Here is a 24,303-nt window from a genome sequence, read left to right on the forward strand (position 1 = left end):
ATCGAAATTATTCTAGTCTATGCGCAAATTAAAAACGTCTTTATGGACACCTCGTTACCAAAACTCATGATTTTTTATTTCAAAAGGATGGGATAGATTTGGCACTTATTTTCTTCACCTTGTCATGCCAACTACAATTACTTTATTTGCCTGCCTGACAGTAGTAGATTAGGCATTGTAAAAAGAAACCTACAATACATACAATTGTTATCATTAATTTACATCACTATCATCCGCACATGAGCCTGTATATATTTAAGTTCTTTGAGCCCTTTAATTAACCTATTAAGCAGATAGACTGTGCCATTTTGATCCGCAATTACTATGTTGCTTACGCCTGTCATCCCACGTGGAGGAGCATAGGCCGTCCACTCTCCATTCAACTCTATCCTCGACAATCCTTTCCAGTTGTTATTCATCCTTTTCTTGTCTCCTACCAATTTTTGACAGTGTTCTTCGGTCTTCCACTTTTCCGTTTCACTTCAGGATTCCGAGTCAGCGCTTGCCTAGTGATTCAGTTTGATGATTTCTTCAATACATGTCCTATCCACCTCCATTGTCTTTCACTAATTTCATCTTGGGCTGGAAGCTGGTTTGTCCTCTCCTTCAGTAGGTTGTTACTGATGGTATCCGGTCAACGGACATTGAGTATCTTGCGTAGACGAATGTTTATAAATACTTGTACCTTCTTGATGATGTTTGTAGTAGTTCTCCAAGTTTCAGCTCCATACAGTAGGACTGTCTCGATATTCATATTGAATATTGTGACTTTGATATTGGTTGATAGACAGTTGTTTTGAGTTCCATATGTTGTTCAATTGTAGGAATCCTGTCCTTGCCAATCCTAGTCTTTACGTCTGCATCGGATCTTCCTTGTTCATCAATGATGCTGCACAGGTACGTGAAGGATCCCACCTCTTCCAGAGCTTCACCATCAAGTGTGATTGGGTTGGTGTTCTCCGCATTGTATTTCAGGATCTTGCTTTTTCCCTTGTGTAAGTTGAGGCCTACTGATGCAGAAGCTGCTGCCACACTAGTTGTTTACATCTGCATTTGTTGGCGTGTGTTTATGGGATAGAAGGGCTAGGTCATCTTCAAAGTTCAAATTGTCTAGTTGGATGCAAGCTGTCTGTTAGTGGGACATAGATTGGATTACAGCATGTTCCATGCACGATTGTGTCGCTGCACGCTGATTGGCTAATTCTCATCCAATCAGCGCTGGTCGATGCTTGGAGAAGACTCCAGAATCTTCTCATGTAAAAACTATAAATATACTAACGTATTTCTTATTGAGCCTCTTACTTCCATCTATCCTTGTTATTCGGAATATTTATTCCCTGTTCAACTGTGTTCTGATTTGGGGACTTATCGAGTGCATTGGTGTCCAAGAATACTAAGCAATAGGAATGTCTAGGTCGTAATAAGGAGGAATCATAAACAGTTATAACACTGTCCATTATATTCCGTGCTTCCCCTCAGATATCGAGGTCTTCAGAATCCAGTCAACCATCGGAAGAAAGAGAAAGGGGTAGAGTAGGCAGCCTTGCCTGACTCCACTCCTTACTTGGAATGCATTTGTCAGCTGTCCTCCATGCACGACTCTGAAGTGTAGTCTATCGTATGAACTCCATATGATGTTGACGATTTTCTCAGGTACTCTATAGTATCGAAGAAGTTTTCATAATGTTCTCCTATCCACACTGTCAAATGCTCTCTCATAAGTTGATGTATAGTGACGAGTTCCATTCAATTGATTGTTCAACGATGATTCGTAGTGTCGCAATTCGGTCTGTGCACGACCGATCCTTACGGAATCCGGTTTGTTGATCTGGAAGTTGGGCGTCTACTGAGTTTTTCATCCGGTTCAGCAACACTCTGTTGAGAACTTTTCCTGGTACTGACAGTAGTGTGATGCCTCTGTAATTCTCATATTTGCTCAAGTCTCCTTTCTTTGGTATCTTGATGAGGTATCCTTCTTTCCAATCCATCGTCCCTTGTCCTACCTCCCAAATCTTCCTGAATAGAACGTGGAGCAAGCTTGTAGTTATTTCCTGCTGCTTTCCCGCTCTTGATTTGTCTGAGTCACCTATATTCCTTATATATATATATCTTCATGCATGTATAAACACATACGACTGATGAGCCTAAGTAAAAGCTAAGCATTTATTTCTTTTGCCTGCTTAAATGTTAGTTGATTAAAGCTCTTGATGAATCACCCGTATATTCTTATATATTTTGGCTTGTTAAATCACGTTAATTTCTTCGTTATTTCATCAATTCCCCTCTTCCTAACATCGTGTACTTGCCGATCGTTAGATTTGAGCTATGTCTGGAACAAACTGTTCCCACAGCTTCATTCTGACTTTTGGAGATCGTGCACCATTAAAAACTATAGTAATAAGGATTATCAAATCGATTATGATATGAAGTATAAGGGTAGTAGCCAATATTCCACAACAAATTGTATAGTGATGGAAATTTTTTAGAATGTAAAACCTAGTAGGGTAATGATTAGACTGCACATTTGTTAACCTATTTTAGAGGATCCATAATCATAACACTTGTTCCATATTGGAAGCAATTCATACCAGAAATCTTAAGTTTTCATATCAATCGATTCTATAAGGGAACAGGTGGCATTGATTGATGACTTCATATAGTGATGAAAGCTGTAAACTTTCAATTACTACTTTGTAACTATGAGTGACTCCAAAAGCTTTAGATTCCATGGCGAAACGAAATCAATGATGTGATTTGCTCAGCTGATAAATATGCTACAAATTATGTCCAATCGTGTCTTTGAAAAAACTTTTTAATGAAAGCTAAGGGTGTCTTGAATCTCAATCAAATATGAGCACTTTATTAGTAAAGTCTGAATTTATATACATGTTCGATAGCTTCCATCACAGAATACCATCATCTGCAGAATAAAGTGAGAATCATAGAGCGCTGAACAATTATCTTTACTCAATTTGGAACTGCTCATCGATTTGCACACATAACCCTGATTTTGAGGAGACTACAAGCCCATTAGACTACCAAGTTCAAATTCAGCGTCCTGTAGTCCCAACTTCAATCAATTCATGATATATGACACGATAATCATTCGAATTTATAAGTGATAACTACCTCAGTGGTCTTAGTTTCGAGAAGATTGAGAAAAAAACATAATCCCAACAGTTATTGAAAATCAACTAACTCTATCAACGATAATTCCTGATCAACTCGTTTTTGATCTGCATCAATTTCACGTAAATAATTTGTCATATGAGTTCCAGCCAGTTCAGATTGTGCACGTAAATGGTCCATTTGACGTTCATGATCACGTAGTCTTAACAATGGACTATGCATACAAACAATATCTTGTTCTCTCAAAAATACTCCACCATGTGGACTGCGTTGTCGATTAACTAATAAGGAAAAAAACATTTTAATGAGCAATCTCATCAAAATTAATCAATAGAAACGATCTATAGAAAAGTATTTATTGAATATAACGTAAACTATTCACTATACTGTAGGTATCCATGCCAAGGTTGGATTTGATGGTTTCAAATAAACTACGCATTGCATAGAAAGTTATTGATAAGTACATGTTTTGTTACATCCCAATGAGTAGAAAATTGTATTTTTGATGTTTCGTGACTTGGCGTAAGTGACTTCTTCAGAGTCAATAAATAACCGAATCACTCTGAATAAGTGCCTTATATTAAACTACGAAACGTCGGAAATAAAATTTTCTACTCATTGAGATATAAAAAAATATATATTTATCATTTACCATACTCTTAGAAATGTAAGTAGCATGTTTTATTTGTTGTAATTTATGTCGTATGCCACTTAATCTTCACGCCTAGTGGTCGGAAAACAGCTTAAAATAAGCTAAGCCACCTGATTGGTTCGAGTATATTACGAATGATTTAGACCTGATAAAATGAAGAGATTTATTCCTTGCTCAGATTAGGTTAGTATGACTACTAATTACGAAATATAACATTGTATTTTATTTGTTGATGGGTAACAATAATATAAAAGACAGTGAAAGATATAAACAGTCGAATATTTTGACGAATTTCCACCGTAATACTACAAATATCTCAAAAAGTGTAGGTCTGAATGTTGCGCTCAAGTTATCTTTAGTATTCGATATATATATATAACGGCAGTGAAAAGCCCTACTACTTATAATATTGAGTGGATCATGTGACTATTATTTACGCTTGATAGACCCGGTAGCACAAACCACCTTGTGAAGACGGTCCAAATTGTCTTAACAACGGGGTGGAATGGAATGTCCTTAAAACATAGAGTAGTTATCTTATGCATCTGGCTCAATCGACAACACCCCTATTTTAACCTCTAGTCTAGTGAAAGTTCAGTTTAGCCAACTCTACATCAACAGTTGTATTTGAAATCAAATCAATATTGTCACAACTATACATGTCGGTCTGTTAATTTTTATGAGGCTTCGTCACATACACTTACCTGTAGATGACTTAATTTTTTTCTATGCAGCAATTTAATAAAGATCTGTCCTGATATTTTAAACATATTTTATTGAATAGTAAGTATGGATCACTTATTGTTAATCCCACCAATATATTACCTTGATTTATACAAAATGGGTTAGCAAATGAATTTTCTGACTTAGTTTATCTTGCAGCGGCTATTTCCTCTATATCTGACTCTAATAAATAGCATCCCGCTAACTGAGTATTTACGCAAGCCGAATTTCCTAGTAATATTATAAATTTACTCGATATTATTCAAAAGCCAGAATATCAGTTGTAGAGACAGTAAATGGTTAATGATTAATAAAAACCCGCAAGCGCGAAGGTAGCAAGGAAGCAGGCAAACGAGTGAATGTCTGTGTGTGTTGAATATATATATTTTCATAGTTGAAAGAGTGAGTCAATTGAATCTAGACCACCAGGAAAAACCTGGAAGCACTTAAGACTACCTTTCAAAAGAACGGCTACGCAATCAACTTCATCAAAAATATCAATAAAATGCATCAGCAAATGTGCTTCCACGTTTTCCCTGGTGGTCTAGCTTCAACTGACTCACACTTTCAACTATGAAAATACTAAATCTCCACAAAACCCCCCTTCTGATAAAAATATATATATAACAACCAATGAGAGAATAGATAAGGTTGATGGGCAGACATGCACCCAATCAAACTCGCACATAATTTTACATAGTTGAATTAAATGCTAGTGAGTAGACAAACAATAAAATAGTTGAGTGGGCTTACTACAACCTACAAATGTTTGTGATCTGCAATCTTAACAGTGGATGATGAGTCATACCATTGAACTTGTGGCTCCAAAACTACTTAAGGTATGAAACAACTTTGAGCACTGTCACAATTAGGCCCTATTATTAACAGAATGATTTAGTCTGGGTACTATTCATGTGAAATAAATACATTTGAAAAATTCATGAATGCTAATTAATTTTGGTGTTTTGTTCTCTGAGCTGGATAGTTTGGTAGTGGAACTCTCATCGTTCTTCAGGACGATATCATCAACTCAAACTTCAGGTAGAAGTAAAGTGTTCGAATTTTTCCACATATGGTTCACAACTTTTCCTGTAGACCTCGATCTTGATTGGTTATTGTTGACCTTTAACGTGTCACTGTTTACTTCTTTATTTTGGTTGTATCTCCCATTAATTTGATTCTTGGTCCTATATTTGTCCATGATTTTTCTGACTGGTTGGTAGGTTGGATCGATTCTAGTGTTTGTTGATTACTGATCGACCTGAGTGCCAAGCTTCTAAAAATTCTCTGGTGATTTTAGAATTCCCTCTATCCGAGATCTCAACGTTTTTCCAGTCGAACGTGTGTCCAAAGTTGTTCACATATATCGATACAAGCGAGGATATGTCGTGTCGTTTGACCGCTAATTGATGTTTGTGCAGGTGAAGGTGGAATGGGGGTACACTTTGTTCAATGTAGTGTTTTTCGCAGTTCGAATGATTTTTTATAGATGTTCGGTTTTCCTTCTTTTGTCATTTCCTCCTTTGGTTAACATAGGATTGATTGAAGTGATTTTGTTGGTTTGTCTGCTACACCCATTCCAAGAGGCTTCGATAATCTCGTCATAATTTCTGAAATACGTTTTACATATGGTTTGATAGTCCATTTGTTGGTTCCTGTATTTGATTGTGTTTCTGCTGATGCATTTTGTTGATATTTTTGATGAAGTTGATTGGGTAGCCGTTCTTTTGAAAGGTAGTTTTAAGATATTTCTCTTCATTTTTCTGCACCGCAAGTGTATGTTACAGTGTGTTCTCGCCCTCTTGGTTTGTGTATTTTCGGCCTACCATAGAATCGAGGGAGTACTTTCCCATTGGATTTCATTCTGCATTGATATTGCTTTGATATTTGTCCTGCTTTGACAAGCTTGTTTAAAGTCCTTGAGTTTTGGTTGTCTAACCTTTTGACTGAATTTGTGTCCATTGGTTTGCATACACTTTTATCCTCAAGTAGTTCCTCGGCTTCCGTGATATATTCTTCTTTGTCCATAATTACTGTAGTATGTCCTTTGTCCGCTGGGACTATAACAATATCTTCTCTAGTTCTGCGTTTCTTTAAAACCTTTTGTTCTTGTGAAGTCAGTTGGATATTGTCTTTCTTCCGTTGAGTTAACTAACTAATTTTCTATCATTGAGTTTTCAGCGTAGCCTGTAGCTCATAACTCTGATCATGTATAAAGTCATAAGTACTCGGCGGTAACTAGGATGAAGCAACTATCCTACCTTTTCTGAATTTCAATGGTAACCTATCTGATATTCTTCTCAGTGGGACTCCAACTTGTGGTACCCACAACTTCATACTCCAAGCTTAGGCTTGTTTATCAGCTAAAAGTAAGAAGAATGGTGATCACAAAGTAACCAATTAGTATCCATTCATTTTCAATTCAATAGATATATTTTAACAGTGTTTTTTCCTTGAGATAAGATGGTGGTTGGAGGTGGTCACCAGGAAACCCTGGACCCGGGTTTCGTGCCACTTGGCACTCGTCAGCAAGGTGTACCTGTAATCCCTCATCACTCAGCTTCACAGTCAGAGACGTTACCACTGAGCTATTCCGGCCACGACCGACCTCCTGTAGGACTGAGATGTAATCACAATTGATTGATCACTGGGTGGTGATCAATGTCATGCATGTCAAATCCTTGTTAGTGCTGATAGAATGTTTTTTCCTTGTTAGCTTTTATGTAATATATCTACGAGTTATAAGTTTACGTATTCAACTTTAAACCGTATTGTTTGTGCTCAAGCTATTGATACCATTTAGTTGCTCAAATCAAAATTGGTGAAACTGAGTTTGAATCTGTTCTCTAATAATATCACTGTTTCATCTCTTGTTAAGTTACACTTCAACAAACAATAAAGACCATTATGTCATTCAAAAAGTTTACGATTAACCATTTCAACCTAATTACATTATCATTTTGACAGAACAATGATAAGAATGTGTTACATTATTATTCACTTCAATATGATAAACTATTAGTTATAATGCACTAACTCAGATACATTTATTGACATACAAAGTGATTGAACATAATTTCACTCTTTTGATACTTCTATTGACAAGTATTAACTTAAGACTAGTAATTAATGTTATTTATATAAGATCTTGTCAATTATAATATTTTGGTTAATAAGTAGTATTCAATGTTCCGTTTCTATGATGAATATTATTAAATTACATTGTATGTACTATTCTTATTATTCTGTTAGCATTCCAAAACTTAATATCAGAAGGGGTTTTATGGATATTATAGTAATTTTAATAGTCGAGATATTAATCAACATATGCTCACTAATGACTGACTTCAAGAGATATTTCCTGGAATTTTAGTGAGAAGCAGTAACCAGTGGAGTTCAACCAGATCTATTGTGAGATAGGAACTCACTGAAGACAATAGTGGATGTGTCGCTCAATTTCGTGGATTAGTTAAGGTTAGACACTAGCACCTTTGGATGCCGACTCAGTGGTCTAGGGGTTAGACGCTCGCGCGCGAGGCTGATAGGTCCTGGGTTCGAATCTCGCGAGGCGGGATCGTGGATGCGCACTGCTGAGAAGTCCCACAACCGGACGAGCTGGCCGTCCAGTGCTCCCAGGTTTTCCATGGTGGTCTAGCTTCAATTGACTCATAATCACAACTATTGAAATTCCAAAACTTATTCAAAACTTTATTTAATTAAAACAATGAATGTTATCTTTTATTCGAGAAAAATATAGTATAATAAGTTAATTATAATGTAAATATATTACTTACTATCTGTCATTTTCAATCTATCTGTAAATGCATATATAGCTTGGCTTAATTCAGTTGCTCTTGTATCATTGGGTAAGAGAAGACCTCTTAAATCTTCTAGAAAATTATCCATAGCTATTTTATGCTGATATTGAATATCCTGTATAGAGTTTGTTTTTTTTAAAAAAGGAAGAAAACATAAATACGAATAAGAATCATCAATTTGTCCATAGTTTTACACAAACAATCATTATTGTATATGCAAAGATGGATAGTGACAAGCAATAGAATATAGGATATACATTTTGTCCTACTCTGAGACTCATCTACTGAATGCATTTGTATTTCAATGTGTTGATGTTTACTCTGAAACTCGAACCTTAATACCTTTCACTTTAAATATTTAGCGCGTAATCCTGAAACACTATTACGATTATATACTACTTGTAAGTAGTTTCATTTAATAAGCACAAAAGCTGATATTGCATGTGAACTGGCAGATGACTGTATTAATGCTGACTTTTATGGTAAATCTGAAAACATTTTGAACTGGAAAGCCAATCGGAAGCCTAATGAGAAGATCAATCTATGTTAATCAAGAGTGGCCTAAAGGATAAGTACACTTCATTGACTAAGAAATGGATCAATTTCCTAAGGATTAGAGTGGTATATAAATGAATGAGTATTTGTGCATTTTATTCGGTAGCCCGATACACTTTCTCGCTCAAGTAGTCAGTTGAGGGGGGGGATTAGCACGTAACACACTGTGTATCTGTATCAGATTCCGGACACCACACATCATAACCCATCTGTTAAAGCATGAATATGTATATTTCTTTGTCTTCAATGAAAGTTCATTATTTCCCTCAGTTGTTTTTGGAAAGAAAGAATTAAACAGTAAACCTCTCAACTTTTACAAATCGTCACTTTAAAATCCTTTATTAGGAGTTATTTTGTTCTGCTCCTGATGAAATGCTTTTCTATCACTCAAATAACGAATTCTAAATTAAAAAGAAAATGGTCGTATATTTGTGAAAAATAAGATTAATTTATTAAAGGAACTTTGAATGCTGATTAGTTTTGTTGCTAAGCCAGAATAAAGTTGGTTTTCGTCATTGGGACTCGTTGAAATCAAAGCGTGAAATAGATACCTGTTTCCTCCTTATATTAGATGTTTTAATAATTCATACTCAGGACCCTCCTTTCATTTGAAGAACGTTTAACACATACTTTACTCTAACTGAGCATTCAATAGTTTACATTTTCAAGTCTAATCAAATCTTTATTTAGTCCGATATAAATGAAAATTAACTGAAATGTTCGCAAAACAACTAAACGATAAAAAAGGAGTAAACTAAAGGATAAAACGTACTCCATTTTCTGCCATTTGATTTAATAAACAACTGTAATAGGATCTTAGTCGTTCACGTGATCTTTCCACAAGTAAATCCCATGATTCAATACATTTTTCACGAAGTCTAAAAAATACAACAAGTCAATAGATTGTTTAATGATCAATGGAACTGTCTAACAAGATATCTACATATATAAGCAGACTGTATCATTTATTTGAATGAAATGAAATTTAACATGATACTAGGACGATCATGTTTGAAGCTTAAAATAAACATCAGTGTTTAGAATTAGATGAGCCAGAAGATGAATTATTAAAATATTATGCCGTATGAAATGAAGGACCTATGCACATATGTGAGAGGTTTTATGTTGCTTACGACTGATGATTTACTGTTACTAACATATTTTGAAATTTAAAACATTTAAGATTTAACGATAGTCCATTTATTTTATATGCTAATACTTCATAGGTATGCAGTAAATGATACTCTTATACAATTTTTAAAAAGTTTCTGTCCATTCCCAATGTCTCCTCTATCCTCCATTTATAATCAACACCACGAACTACAAATGTGCAGTTATTTTGAGCACATCAAGTATTTTTTTTAATTATATCCAGTACTTGGTTCTTTTTTGTTTCACCATAATAAATGTGAACTTAGATCTCTAAATTTGACATATAACGTATATAGTGATTATAAATATGTCATATGCTCACTAGTAACTGACTTCAAGAGATATTTCCTGGAGTTCTTGCGAGAAGTAGTGACCAGTGGAGTTCAACCAGGTCTGTTGTGAGATACTAACTCACTGATGACAATTGGTGAATGGTTGCTCAATTTCGTGGATCGGTTGAAGTTAGACATTAACACCGTTGGATGTCGGCCAGTTCAGTGGTCTGTCGGTTAAGTGCTCTGGTGCGAGACTGGTAAGTCTTGGGTTTGAATCTCGCGAGGCGGGATCGTGGATGCGCACTGCTGAGGAGACCCACAATAGGACGAGCTGACCGTTCAGTGCTTCCAGGTTTTCCTTGATGATCTAGCTTTAATTGACTCATGATTTCAACCATGAAAATACTGAAATCTCCTCAAAATCCCTTCTGACTATTTCACTGTTTAATCATTGAAGATTGTTGAAAAAATGTATATAGACATGGATGGAATGATAACTGATTGGCCTCAATTACTTAATTTTCAACCATTCGGTGACAGATTCGAATAGGGTTTCACGTCCTTTAATCGAACTAACTAATTACCACCATTTACTATCATGAATAAATTATTATGTACTAAAACAAAGTTGACAAAATCTATAATTGGTAATATTAGAAACAAGTGTTCTCAATTACGAAGATATATACATTATCACTTCTTCAGTTTAATCGATATAGTATACTTTAATCATTCACAAATAATGTTAACTTGTAAAAAATAAACTACTCAAATTCCACTCTTTAGCTTTAGTTGGAAAAAAATTTTGGTATGTGTGAATGTTATCTCCTGAAGATCTTACAAAGTCATTGCTATTGTACTTAAGAAGAGAAAAAGTCTATGCAACCTGTACTCTAATCTATGTAAATTGTGTATATTAAATTTGAATAGCTGTGATCTGTAGCTATATATTGTTTGTTTGTATGCTCTGAAAACTTACAAGTGTTTTTGTTTACAAACTGAAAACGTCTATTTCCAAACATGTCTATTATATACCTAGGTATTATTTTAAGTGAAAGAAGATATTTCAGCCTAGTTCTATAATGGTTCAAAGTTTTATCTTTGAATATTCAATCAACTGTAATCACTCAACTAACCCATATGTTGAAATCTAAGTTTGATCAGATAATTAGGTTAAATCTACTTAGATATTTCCATACCTGAATTAATAAAACCACAAGTTTTTTATTTTATTTATCCACGAGGTAAAGACAGAACTTCCTGTATATAAGGAGTTCGTCTTATCTTTGTATTTAACAAGGTTTTAGCCTACCTATTATTACTATTTATTATTATTTGAATCTTTCTCTCTCTGTGAATACTTCTCATACTCCCTTGATTATTGTGTGATTAGATATGTATCTGTAAATTTGCAATGTGTCTCCTCAATATTCAATATATATTTGATATCTAGCACTTTCATACTCAGTTAGTCAGTGAATGATACATGTAAAAGTATAATTTTCATTGCAGATTTGATTTCAAACATTAATCTGTAGGTTATTTGCTTGTTTCATCCACCAAATTGGGATGCGCCATAATAGCGCGTTCACAAACGATATAAGTAAGTAGGTTTTAGACTATCAGAATGAAGTCTCTAATGAAAATTACACTTTTATATGAAGTATTGACACAATAAATGAACGGGAAAGTAGTCAGAAATGCTAGATATGGCATTTTTATTGAACATTGATAGAGAATAGTTATCTTCACACAGCTGACAGCATTACCCTATGAAGCCTAGTAATTCATATATAAGGGTTGGGTATTCATGTTAAAACTTTATCAATTACACTTATACTACTATACTATATCATAAAACATTTCATAACCAAACGCTGTTTCCTCGACTTAAAAATGGTTCAAGGTTATCTATATAATTTACTTCCACGAAATAATGAATACTTTGTCGTTTTATTCTTGTATTTACTGTGTTTTCATAACTTAGTACGGTTATACTATACTGACGGCCCTGAGTGACCAATCGAAATTATTCTAGTCTATGCGCAAATTAAAAACGTCATTGTGGATACCTCGTTACCAAAACTCATGATTTTTTATTCAAAAGGAACTTGTATTGACAAATATGATCAGTTAAGATGAAGTACTTAATCAGTATATTATTGTCAGTTTTACTACCCTTCGAGTTTCCATAAATTTCATTTTCGAATTTCCTTAAGTTAATATTCACTACCAACTGATAATTTTCACTAACGTTTACTGATATGTTGCATAAACACCTTCTGAAAGGAATTATATAATACTCATATACATGAAACGTTGACTAGATAAGCTACAAAGGTTGTTAATCATGTATATAACTAAACCTATTGACCAATTGTTTTGTTTAGCGTATAGTTAGTTAATGGTAAATAATACTTGGAGGTCCTCAGATGCTTGAAGGATCATGTGCGACCAAATGTATTATGTTGATGCGTCCCTGCCACATAATGACAAATAGGCCACTCCCATAGTAGTTATTAGCACCCTCCAGCCACATCAAACTTAGAGACCTGAAGCTTAGTTTTGCTCGTGAATTGAAAAGGGAGGGAGACGTCTAAGTAATGTTAGGAGAATGGATTCGAAAACGATAAGGAACCTGAAGAGCCTGACAGCTAAGAACTGCCAATCATTAATCGAACAACGAAAATGAAGGAGTCGGTAAATTTCTATGAATGGGATGTATTGTGAAAGGGATAAGACAGGTGTTTTTGTAAAATTACGTTTTAATGAAATCAGTGTATTTATTGAACTGACCATGTGATGACTTAATAGGAGTACAAAAATAAGGAATAATTAATATCACACTCACATCACTGATCGTTTTACAGCTTCTAAATCTGGATCACTTATCCATAAACAAACAGATGGTATTTTTACTATACCATTATTTGTTTGCACTGTCCAAAAGTGTTGATCATCTTTATTCGATATAACGCGTACTTCTTCACCTTCTTTTAATTCATAATTTGGTCCTGTCAATGAAGTTAACATACGAGCCATAACTGGGCTAGCGGATTCTGTATTAGTACTCAGACCATCAATAACACCACCTAGTCTTAAGTGAACAGGAACAATACGTCGGCTTTCTTCAAGTAAATTGCCTGATCGACCCCATAAATGAATCATATGATTAAGATGTTCCTAATAAGAGGAATAATAACAACAAACGTTAATATTTTATAAATGTAAATCTAGAATATTAATAGACTTTTTAAAGTTAAGAAAATGATTGTCTTGAGTGTTTATGCATGTTTTTGGATAAAGTCAAATAAGCCATATGTTACAAGTGAATGAATTTATTCGATTTCCGTTATTGAAAAGTAATTAAGAGAACATCTTCGAATCAAGCTTTCTATAGTCTAGCACTCAATAATGAAATATATAGCTTTAAGCGTCTTGATTTTGTGTTAGTGGTGAAACGATAATTTATTGACAACTTCTGAGCGACGTTGAAGTGAATTTGAGTATGTTCACCTACTTACTAGTGCTAAATTGGGGTTACAAATCAGTGAGAGGAATTAGAATAATGATTTACTGTTAATGGTTAGGATTAGTAACTAGATTTAGGGTTTTCATCACGAATTGACGTCAGCTAAAATGCCAGAACGCTATTTATCCGAATGGATGAATGAATTTCAATCTAAAATCCAAGACCTGTCATCCTAAATTTAATTAGTTCGCCCATAAATCATAGTCTTGCCGTATTATTATCATGAAACCTATTTTTCAAGATCTTTGGTTTTGTATACATTCCGTGTATTTTCGATAGTTTGGTTTGTTCCTGATCTAATGGTTTCTGAACTTATTCTTAACTAGGTCCTTTCGATCTTTAAATATGTAATGGTGCTGATCAATCTTTTTTGTTACATCAGTCTCTTTTTTGTCATATATTAAAGCCTCTCTAGTGAAGGGAAACGTATGTTTACCTTACTGATGATTCCGAAATTGTCAATGTGTAGTTATGAATGTGAATATGTACCACTTTTGTTTACGTTACCTATTGTTACTGAATGCCTCTCACTGTTGACAAGTATTATAACACAAACTTTCGGATTGTATGGTAACTTAGGAATCATAATCTGTACAACTAATTTACCAGATTTTTCCCTTAACATTAATATTGGTCACATATTACTATCGACCTAAATATACCTGTAAATCGACATGTACTTTTAGCCGTTTTCAAAATACTTGTTATTATTATGTATTACTCAATGACTGGCAAATACAACTCTCTATAAGATGATATTAATAAATGTGTAAAAGCTTATCGTTTATGTAATCTATTAGTTATCTCATAAGAAATTGATTAACAATCTATTCATTCAACTTGATAATATATTACTTCAAGTTTACTATTTTCATACTTTTCCCAAAGAAATTAGCTTCCGTTTCTGTTGAAACGTTCTATAAATACTGGTCTAACTTGTCGAATAGTATTCTTCAGAAACTAACATCAACTAAGGTACCCGCTTACAAGAGAAAAAGGTTGTAAGTACATATTGTGGAAGTGTCAAGTAATAGACCAAACCAATTACCCAGTATCTTTTGATCATAGCTGGTTCTCTAATTAAATTCAGTTCATGATTTAAATTATCTTCAAAACACTAGTCAGTATCATATAGTTTAATAAAGTTAAGTATCAGATAGCAGGAAAATTCAGTCCTAAATAAGATAAAATATGCGTTCTAGATTCCATTACTAATCATTATCTAACTTGACTAAAAACTTCTAATTGAATAGCAATATTGAAGCTATTCACCCAGGAAATTATATATGTCAATAGAGACTGACTAGTTGGTCATTAACAACAACAACAACAACTACTACTACTACTACGGAGAAATACATACACTATCAGTAGTATTTTGTATTCGTAAAAAATGTCATATTATTTATAATGTTAAACTCCAATGCACATTATTTTCTTCCTGTAAACAAAGTGATGTACCCAACATTCTTTTAAACACTCTAATCTCATAAATATTTTAATTATATAACAGCAGGAATTATCATGACTATCATTGCTATTAACTCCTTTTAAAAAAATGTACATTCCAATACATTCCAATGACAAGTAATGGTTTATATTGTTTTTTAAGAAAAATTCCAGAATAAGTCATGCGCTAAACAAGTCAATCTACTGCTCTATAAAAACTGCTCTAAAAAATGTCAAAACTTGTCATTATTGTTATGACAACTTTGTTACCGATGATCCTTTCATTTATCAGTAGTAAAAATTAAAAAAATATATAAAAAACAACATTAATGCTTCGATTAATCACAAAAAAATTACACACATTTTCAATTTTGTAGTGATAATTAGAATTTGTTTTTTGAAAAAGAAAAAAATCTAATTTCAATTCCAGAATGTAATTTTGTAGCTTTCAATACCTAAGAAATCAAAATTTTTTAATGGTCTAATCAACTAATTGAAGCTTAAAGATAAATTCAATCCAGGTAGGGAGTTATTATCCACCTGTAGCTCCTCCGGGGGCTACTGCCGGTCCCAAGCCCGGATAAAGTAGGAGGGTTGGGTATGGAGTTAGCGACCCCATCCCAGAGAAAACCAATTCGTTGAAAAAACGCCAACCAGAGAGTTAATATCACTCTTTATTTCAGTGTTTTTGAGCATATTTTCGTATTAAAGGATACAATTCATAAGTCGGATGCATATACTGTGACTTTGCTATCGAGTTATAATAGTTTACATAATGATATGATTCATAATCTACCATTTAAACAGGTATTTATTTACTTAATGGTATAATACTTGTGACGCAAGGCAATATCGAGATAATCCGTACACGATGCACAGATGCCGATAAGAGACTGATCAATTGCAGTTCTAAACATCAATGGGAAGATACAAGTAAACAATGCCAAGTGAATTTACACTTCACCCCATTGCACAAGCTAGTGGCTATCAGAACTCAATAGCTAAGTGGATAATATGATGGCGTAGAAATGAAAGGTACTTGGTAGGAGTTTCAGAGTGGACATCAACTCTTGGATGCATGTACATCCAACTATGAGTCTCAAATAGGACGAAACGCGCGTCCTGTATTCTACTGCTAGCCACCATGTTTATCTATGGCATATATATTCCAACTTATACTTCAATGTATATTTTACACCTTAAGTAAATTGGCTAATCTAATTGTATCATAAGTTGATTTATTTAAATATGTATTAACTATTGTTTTAGTCAAAATTAATCTCATATTGTGGTGTGTGCTACTTATATCGACATAAGTAGTATATGACGCTAGCCAGGAATAGAATGTCTGACAGAGGAAGCTCAAGAAGATCGAGAAGGAAAGGACGGGAACAGAAAGTAATTGATATGGAAAGGCAGAAACATTGAAGTCTGAGACGATTTACTAATATTTGCAAAATGAACAGTCAAGTTTGAGACAATTAATGAACATTTTGCAAATTCAGTATTCACTGTATGGTTCTCAGATTTTAGTAAGAGATTCTGTAATTATGTGTTCAGGTACGTTCGATTGTCCCCACTTGTGTTCTCGTTCGCCATAATATTGTTAAATGACTTGTATTGAATATAAATACAAAAAGTTGATTACATACCCTCAATTCATTGGCCAAAATTGTACAGTTTTTCAAAGTTGCAGGTAATGCTCTTGTATTTCTCGGTTCTGTCATCCGTACACGTGCTTTCAAACTGGCTTCAGCTTCATTAACTGCATGATGAAACTGTAATGAAATAAAAAATAAATTAATGATGGTATTGGATAATTCTCATTTTTAGGATTTGAATAATGAAGACTATTTCTAACGGGAATTTATGTCAGAATGGAATATCAGTAGTAACTGACAACATTTCTCTTACGACCCTCATATGAAATCAAACTCACCATCTTCATAATTCGTAGTTTTAAAGCTGTCTCCCTACAGTTCTGATCTTGTGCCGAATCATAACACAGTACTACTGAGTAGTCCCTCCAGTAAAAACATAACATCAATGTTTAACAGTTCTGCAACCCCATATCACTTTGTTATTAAAACTACATATTCAAAATGGTTAAATTAATCTAACCTAACTATGGCTTCTCAGAATAATAAATTTCACTTATTAGCATAGAGATGTGGACATTATTTACTTTTATTGATATCATGAATCGAACTTGGACAACCATTCAATAATAACGAATGTGGAGAAGTTATCTCTCTGATGGTCTGGCAATGTCGTCGGTCGATTGTGTTGAGGAGATCAAAAGTACTCCTCGAAAAAGTTCAAAGGGGCCATGAAAACTCTGGGAAACATTATACTCAATCAGAGTTGAATAGAAGTATATTAGAAACATCTATATATATATATATATATCCGTCTTCATATAGCCGGTTGTTGACACAAAAAATATATTGAATCTTTTGAAAGGGTGAAAAGTTTCAAAAAATAATTAAGAAAAGATGGGCGGTATTTTTTTATTTCTACTTATTCTTTCGTTTATTTCTACATCTTATTAAAACTTTCTTCTAAAACTTTATCATTGAGGCTAAGATCAAAAAAGAAATGATAGAAGTTATGCGTTCTTAACTAATGAATTTTATGAGAATGCTAATTAGATCTGTAAAATACTTAAACCTTAATTATCACTCAAGCATAATGTAAATCCGGAAATTCCTCTCTACTATCTTAAATTAAACAAAAACAAACAAAATATATCTCTGTGTCAAGTTATTTATACTGTTTTCCAGATTTTAAACTGATCGATTGAACTTTGTTACTAATGCAATTTTGTTGTTATGACATGGATTAATATTTTGTAATCAGTTAATGATAATGTCTTGATTCTGATAGAACGTTAATCACGATCAAAAATAAAGCTCAATGGTTAAGTTTCTATCTATAGCACTGGGTGATAAAAGTTATAATTCTGAAGAATGCATCATTTCTATCATAGATACCAACTACATTTTGATAACAAGTACCAACTAGTAATAAATCAAAGTCTAGTTCTTTTCATTAGCTATCATAAATCACGTAAACTCTAATTATAACATCTAGTGCTTTCAGGTTTTCCATGGTAGTCTAGCTTCAATCGATTTATGATTTTAACTATGAAAAATACTGAAATCTCCACAAAACCCCTTCTGATTATAATCATATGCTCATTAGTGACTGACTTCAAGAGGTATTCCCTAAAGTTCTAGTGAGAAGCAGTGACCAGTGAAGTTGAACCACGTCTGTTGTGAGATATCAACTAACTGATGACAATTGGTGAACGATTGTTCAACTTCTTGGAATGGTTGAAGTTAGACATTAACACCGTTGGATGCCGGCCAGCTCAGTGGCTTAGAGGTTAAGTGCTTTGGCGCGAGACTGGTAAGTGCTGGGTTTGAATTTCACAAAGTGAGATCGTGGATGCGCACTGCTGAGGAGTCCCATGATAGGACGAAACGGTCGTCCAGTGCTTCCAGGTTTTCAATGATGGTCTAGCTTCAATTGACTCATGATCTCAACTATGAAAAAACCCCTTCTGATTATAACATTCATTTCATTCTATTATCTCAGATTTCAATCAATTACAAATATTAAAAAAAAACTGAGTTAATCAATAAGTAGAAACTGATTTTATCGATAAAAAACACGATTAACCAGTATATCTATATATAATATGACCTGGTATACTTAGTTTTAACAATGAACTAAATCAAACAATGAAATATACACCAAGAAATATGTTTGTTTTTCTTTATTTAGAAAACCAAAAAAAAATAGAAAAACAATCAAACAATAGATAAATATACTTTATCGTTGACTTAAACCTATACAATGGAATCGATCGATTAGAGTTGCTACGAATATTAATAATACTAATAATCAATTGATTAATTATTATTATTATTAATAAGGTTGGAGGTAACTTGTGATTATGTGCTATCTGTAGTATGATTAATTATAGGAGAGCACAAAATGAATTACTAGTACAATGTCCTAAATTGTGTTATTATCTATTATAATATATAAGATAATTACACTTAGATATAAGTGATATCATTGATAATATGCTCTATTATGATCCATTGAATAAAAGTGTCAACAGTTATGATTGTCATTTATTATTATTGAATTATTATTTAGTGCAAATCATTGAAAATATTCATAAATGACAAATAGGTATCATATGCTCAAAAAGAAATCAGTTATGAATCAATTATTTCAATATTATTTCTAATTAATTTATAAGTGCTCTGGCGCGAGACTGGTAGGTCATAGGTTTGAATCTCGTGAGGCGATGTCGTGGATGCGCACTGCTGAGGAGTTACATAATAGGACGAAACGGCCGTCTAGTGCTTCCAGGTTTTCCCTGATGGTCTAGCTTCAATTGACTAACGCTTTCAATTATAAATTTTAATGGTATGCTTAATTTTTATTAGACGTTGGCGGGATACCACCAGCAACAACCTGATATAGGAGAGAAAAAAACCAGCTTCCATCTGAGGAGGAAATTAGGAACAGACACTGGAAGTGAATAGGACATATATTAAAGAAATCATCAAACTGAATCACAAAACAAGCGTTAAATTAGAATTGTGAGGGAAAACGTAAAAGAGGAAAACCAAAAGACACATTACATTGGCAATCAGAAGCAGACATTACAAAAATGAATAGCGATTGGGAACAACTGGAACAGATTGTTGAGGACAGAGTTGAATGGAGAATGTTGGTGAACGGCCTATTCTCCTCTACGATGGGTAACATGCTCAGGTAAGTAAGTTAATTTCCATAGGAAACAACTTGATTGAAATTCATTTGTAAAACAGAAAATTTGTTAGTAAATAATGAAAATCGTCAACAGGTACATTGAAGGTCATGGTTACTTAAGTAAAATGTGACGCATCGATCAATATTTGATACTTATGATATAACTCTGGACTGCTTGCTTCTATATAAAATTAATCATTGATATATAGTAAATCCTTTAAGAGTAAAGGATTAAAAGATCGTCTATCAATGACATAACTACAAATTTTTCGTTTCATTATTTACTTTACAAAAGTAAACTTTCTCCACACAATTGTATGTTTTCTTACCTGATGGTATTCAGCGGCATTCCTAATGTGTACTTGACTTAATCGGGCCAATTGAGAAACATATGTCCAACAACTTTTCACATTACCAGTTAATTCCTGTTTAATTTATGTAAAGAAAATAAATCAACGGAAAATTTAATCAATGAATTGAATTTATCAAATTAATGTAAAGGTCGAACGATGTTACGTGTGAGATAATCAGACATAAATGGTATTGAAATATGATTGGTCAATATTGCGGATTGATCGAAGTTAGAAATGTCAACTATTGGATTCTGACTTAGCGATCTAAAGGTCAACTAATCATCTTGAGACTTGGGGGTCCTGAGTTCGACTCCTGATGGGGATAAATACTGTCGGGCAGTTCCATACAAAGAAACAGCATTTATCTACTATCTCCTAGCCTTAAATGGTTGTGTAGCTCCAATCAGCCCGTGATGTCAGTTATCAAACTCAACAATCTTCATAAACCTTTTCATGACATCTATTCAACAGAGTACATTAAAGAATATCTACTCCCATCTTGTCCTTTGACTTTTCAACCGCATATATCATTGATCTGATTTAAGAATAAATTGACATTCCACATACCAATTCAGTTATTAAGTCACGTACAGTTTAAGGCCTGTCATTTGTATATCCAGTTGTCTAAATAGCCATACTTAACGCACACAAATTAACTAGGTTAGAATCGGAGAAATTAAAAAGAATTAATAATTATATGAATGATTGTGAAAAATTAAACCTACGAAATGTTAATCTGAGACAAAAAAGAATTATGAGAACTTAAGACGTAGGAGAGAATAGAGACCGCATATATCAACATCATTTAAACAGACCAGTCAACCGTAGATGATAATTGTCTCACTGATAACAAACAGAAATTTTATACTTTTCTTTATGGGTCATGAATTAATGCCGGACCAACGATTACCTTCAACGATCTAGCACCTCAAAATAGTGCATATGATGTAGAGTTATCTAGATTAATGGTCGTATTACAACTTAATCGATAGAATTCAGCTACCATTAAAGGATTAGGCAAAGGTAACACTGATCACTACTAAATCAATTAGCTGGTACCATTTGTTGGGTTGAGTATAAGAAGCCTTCTTACAAATTCCATATATTTTAAGCAGTGTTGGACGGTGGCTGGATTTGAGTAACACATAACTCAATAACCTCACTCCATGAGAGTGTATAGCAAATAATTATATATATATATATATATATATATATATATATATATATATATATATAATTATTTTCACCAAAAAACGCTCACGACTAGCTTCAAAACTACTCACTCACTGATTACGTCATACACTAGTAATGCTTTTAAAACTTATATTATCAAATACTTTCAGCCTATGCATATAATCTAACTTGAAGGCGATGTTTCACAGCTATAAATCAATCCTGAGAGAACATATGGATTGTACACTTGCCCTTTAATAGACAAACAGATATCTCTCCTGTACAATCGATTCAGATGTTCTTAAACAACAGTTTCTTTACCATCAGTCAATGATTTTATACGAATTATCATTTGGTTATAACGAAAACATGAAACTCTTATGATTACATGAATACTAAGCGTTCACTATTAAAATTAACGGTAGTTGTCATAATACAATGTTACTTTCTCCATTAAAACCAGTTCCACTGTTTCATGAAATAAGAGAATCTTGATTTGTATTACAATATGAACTTTATGTATTTTCCCTCTAAAACAAGAAGTGTCTGATGAAATGTAGTTTAGATTAACAAAATGCCTCAAATAATCCATTATTCACAGTTTGTTTTGTTATCCAGTATAGATACGCATATTATGACTCCCTTTAAAAACGTATTTCTAGCAGTAACACTTTTATTGTTTATGCCTGTACTTATTTGTAAGGAAAATGTAAATGATTTACAATTTTCCCCTTAATTAAAATGAATAGTAGTGAGTATTTTTGCTGAGCATTTCTCTCATATGCCTCATTAGAATCATTGCGGATAAATCCAGCTAACGAGCCCTAAATAGAGCGAAACCAGTGTCTTGAATTCCGTTACAAGCTACTGTCCAAATTTTAAAAAAAACTTGTGGATGAATTTCATTATCGAAGCTCAGGATAAAGATATAAGATGAAGGGCTCACCAGCTAATGTCCTTAACATTAACAATCGTAAAATAAAGGTTTCCTATATGTATTGAATTAATAGTTTTTAAAAAGCGATGCGTGATCGTGGATGAGCACGGCTGAGGAGTCCCACAATAGGACGAAACGGACGTCTAGTGCTTCCAGGTTTTCCATGGTGGTCTAGCTTCAATTGACTCATGATCTCAACTATATAAATTTCAATTATCTACACATAAAGTTCAATGTTCAACTTAAGAATGAGGTTCATGATAAGGAATGATTCGCAGATTCTGTTCCATAAGTTTAAAGATTATTTAATACCTTTTTTAAAGTAGATAAATGAAGTTCATTAATTAAACTTTGTACTATCAAATGTAAATAGAATTTTAATTCAGTTTAATGATCTTAGAATTGCATAGATACATATGAGAACGTCGATTAATGAAGTGGAACGTTTTGGAAAAGTGAATTTACATGATTTTATTAGTAATTTGCAACCATTTAAATTTATAGTATAGGAGGTTTGTGAAGATCATTTAACCATGCAGTTTATATTGAGGGATGAACCGTGAAAACCAGTAACCAATGGATGGTGTACATCCACGACCTTATCAGTAGAAGTTGGGGCTACGACTTTTAGTTCTCTTAAGGAACCCTTACTTTTTAGGTCGTCGAGTTGGCAACCAACTGTTTACGTTTTGAACTTTAAACAATCATGTAATATTCGCCAGCTATTATCCAATATTATTAGTGTTTAACTATCTCGTACGCGACGTGGCTGAACTCCACTAGTTACGACTTCTCACTAGAACTCTGAGAATCACCTATTAAAGTTAGTCACCAGTGAGTGTATAATTTAAACTTCAATGAGTAAAAACTTAATCACAACTTTAGACAAACTATTTCAATTTCGACAGTTGGATAGTATCATCAAATCTCGTACTCCTAAAATATCACTCAAATCCAAGTACACAAATTTGTACTTCATAACTCAATTTAGATTATGCAATTATAACTATGTAAATTAGGACGAAATGCGCGTTCTGGATTCCACTGATAGCCATTATCCATCTTTGCTTACAATGCTTGTGAAATAAGGCTATATCGAGGCAATACGCGCAGTATGCTCAAATGCTAATAAGAGAATGATCAGTTGCAGTTTTAAACATCAATGGGAAGATCCAAACAAGTAATGCTAAGTGAATTTATGTAAATTATAGAGTTTACCTTTTTATTCTTACATAATTAATTAAATTAAATTCAAGAGTTAAAGTTATTCCTTATTAGTACTTAAAAGTTAGTCTGACAAGTACAAGATCAATGATCATTTTTTCATGAACCCTTTTCTTCTAGAGATATAATAGTCTACATTATAATAATGACATTACTATCGAGACTGGTATGTCCTGGGTTCGAATCTCGTGAGGCGGGATCGTGGATTAGCACTGCTGAGAAGTCCAACAATAGGACAAAACGGCCGCCCAGTGCTTCCAGGTTTTCCATTGAGATCTAGCTTCAATTGACTTATGATTTCAACTATGAAAATATCGAAAACAATTTAAAGCTATGATACTTGCTTAAAACTACTTTTATTATTCATAGTAGTAATAGTAGTGGTAGTATACACACACACAACAAGCAACATACTAAACTGACTCCAAAATCTTCATCTTTTATGTAAATTAATCATTGTCACGTTAACTAAAATCGTCACTTAGAAAAGATTTTTTTCTCTATTTAAAGGAAGAAAGAAGAAAAATTATGCTAAAA

The 24,303-nt window shown here is 33.4% G+C and overlaps 1 protein-coding gene across 1 annotated transcript in view; it reads right to left on the reverse strand.

Moving 5' to 3' along the window:
* Positions 1–24,303, reverse strand: part of Smp_073450 (hypothetical protein) — a gene marked incomplete at both ends in the record, with an annotated part of 41,874 nt that overhangs the window by 11,567 nt on the left and 6,004 nt on the right. Inside the window, 6 exons of the mRNA XM_018790174.1 lie at positions 3,200–3,410; positions 8,299–8,437; positions 13,101–13,110; positions 13,156–13,487; positions 16,938–17,063; positions 20,409–20,504. Of these exons, the coding sequence (XP_018655544.1) occupies positions 3,200–3,410; positions 8,299–8,437; positions 13,101–13,110; positions 13,156–13,487; positions 16,938–17,063; positions 20,409–20,504 (914 nt within the window). The remainder of the gene's footprint in view (positions 1–3,199; positions 3,411–8,298; positions 8,438–13,100; positions 13,111–13,155; positions 13,488–16,937; positions 17,064–20,408; positions 20,505–24,303) is intronic.

Source organism: Schistosoma mansoni, chromosome W (genome assembly GCF_000237925.1).
Source record: "Schistosoma mansoni strain Puerto Rico chromosome W, complete genome".
Taxonomy (NCBI): domain Eukaryota; kingdom Metazoa; phylum Platyhelminthes; class Trematoda; order Strigeidida; family Schistosomatidae; genus Schistosoma; species Schistosoma mansoni.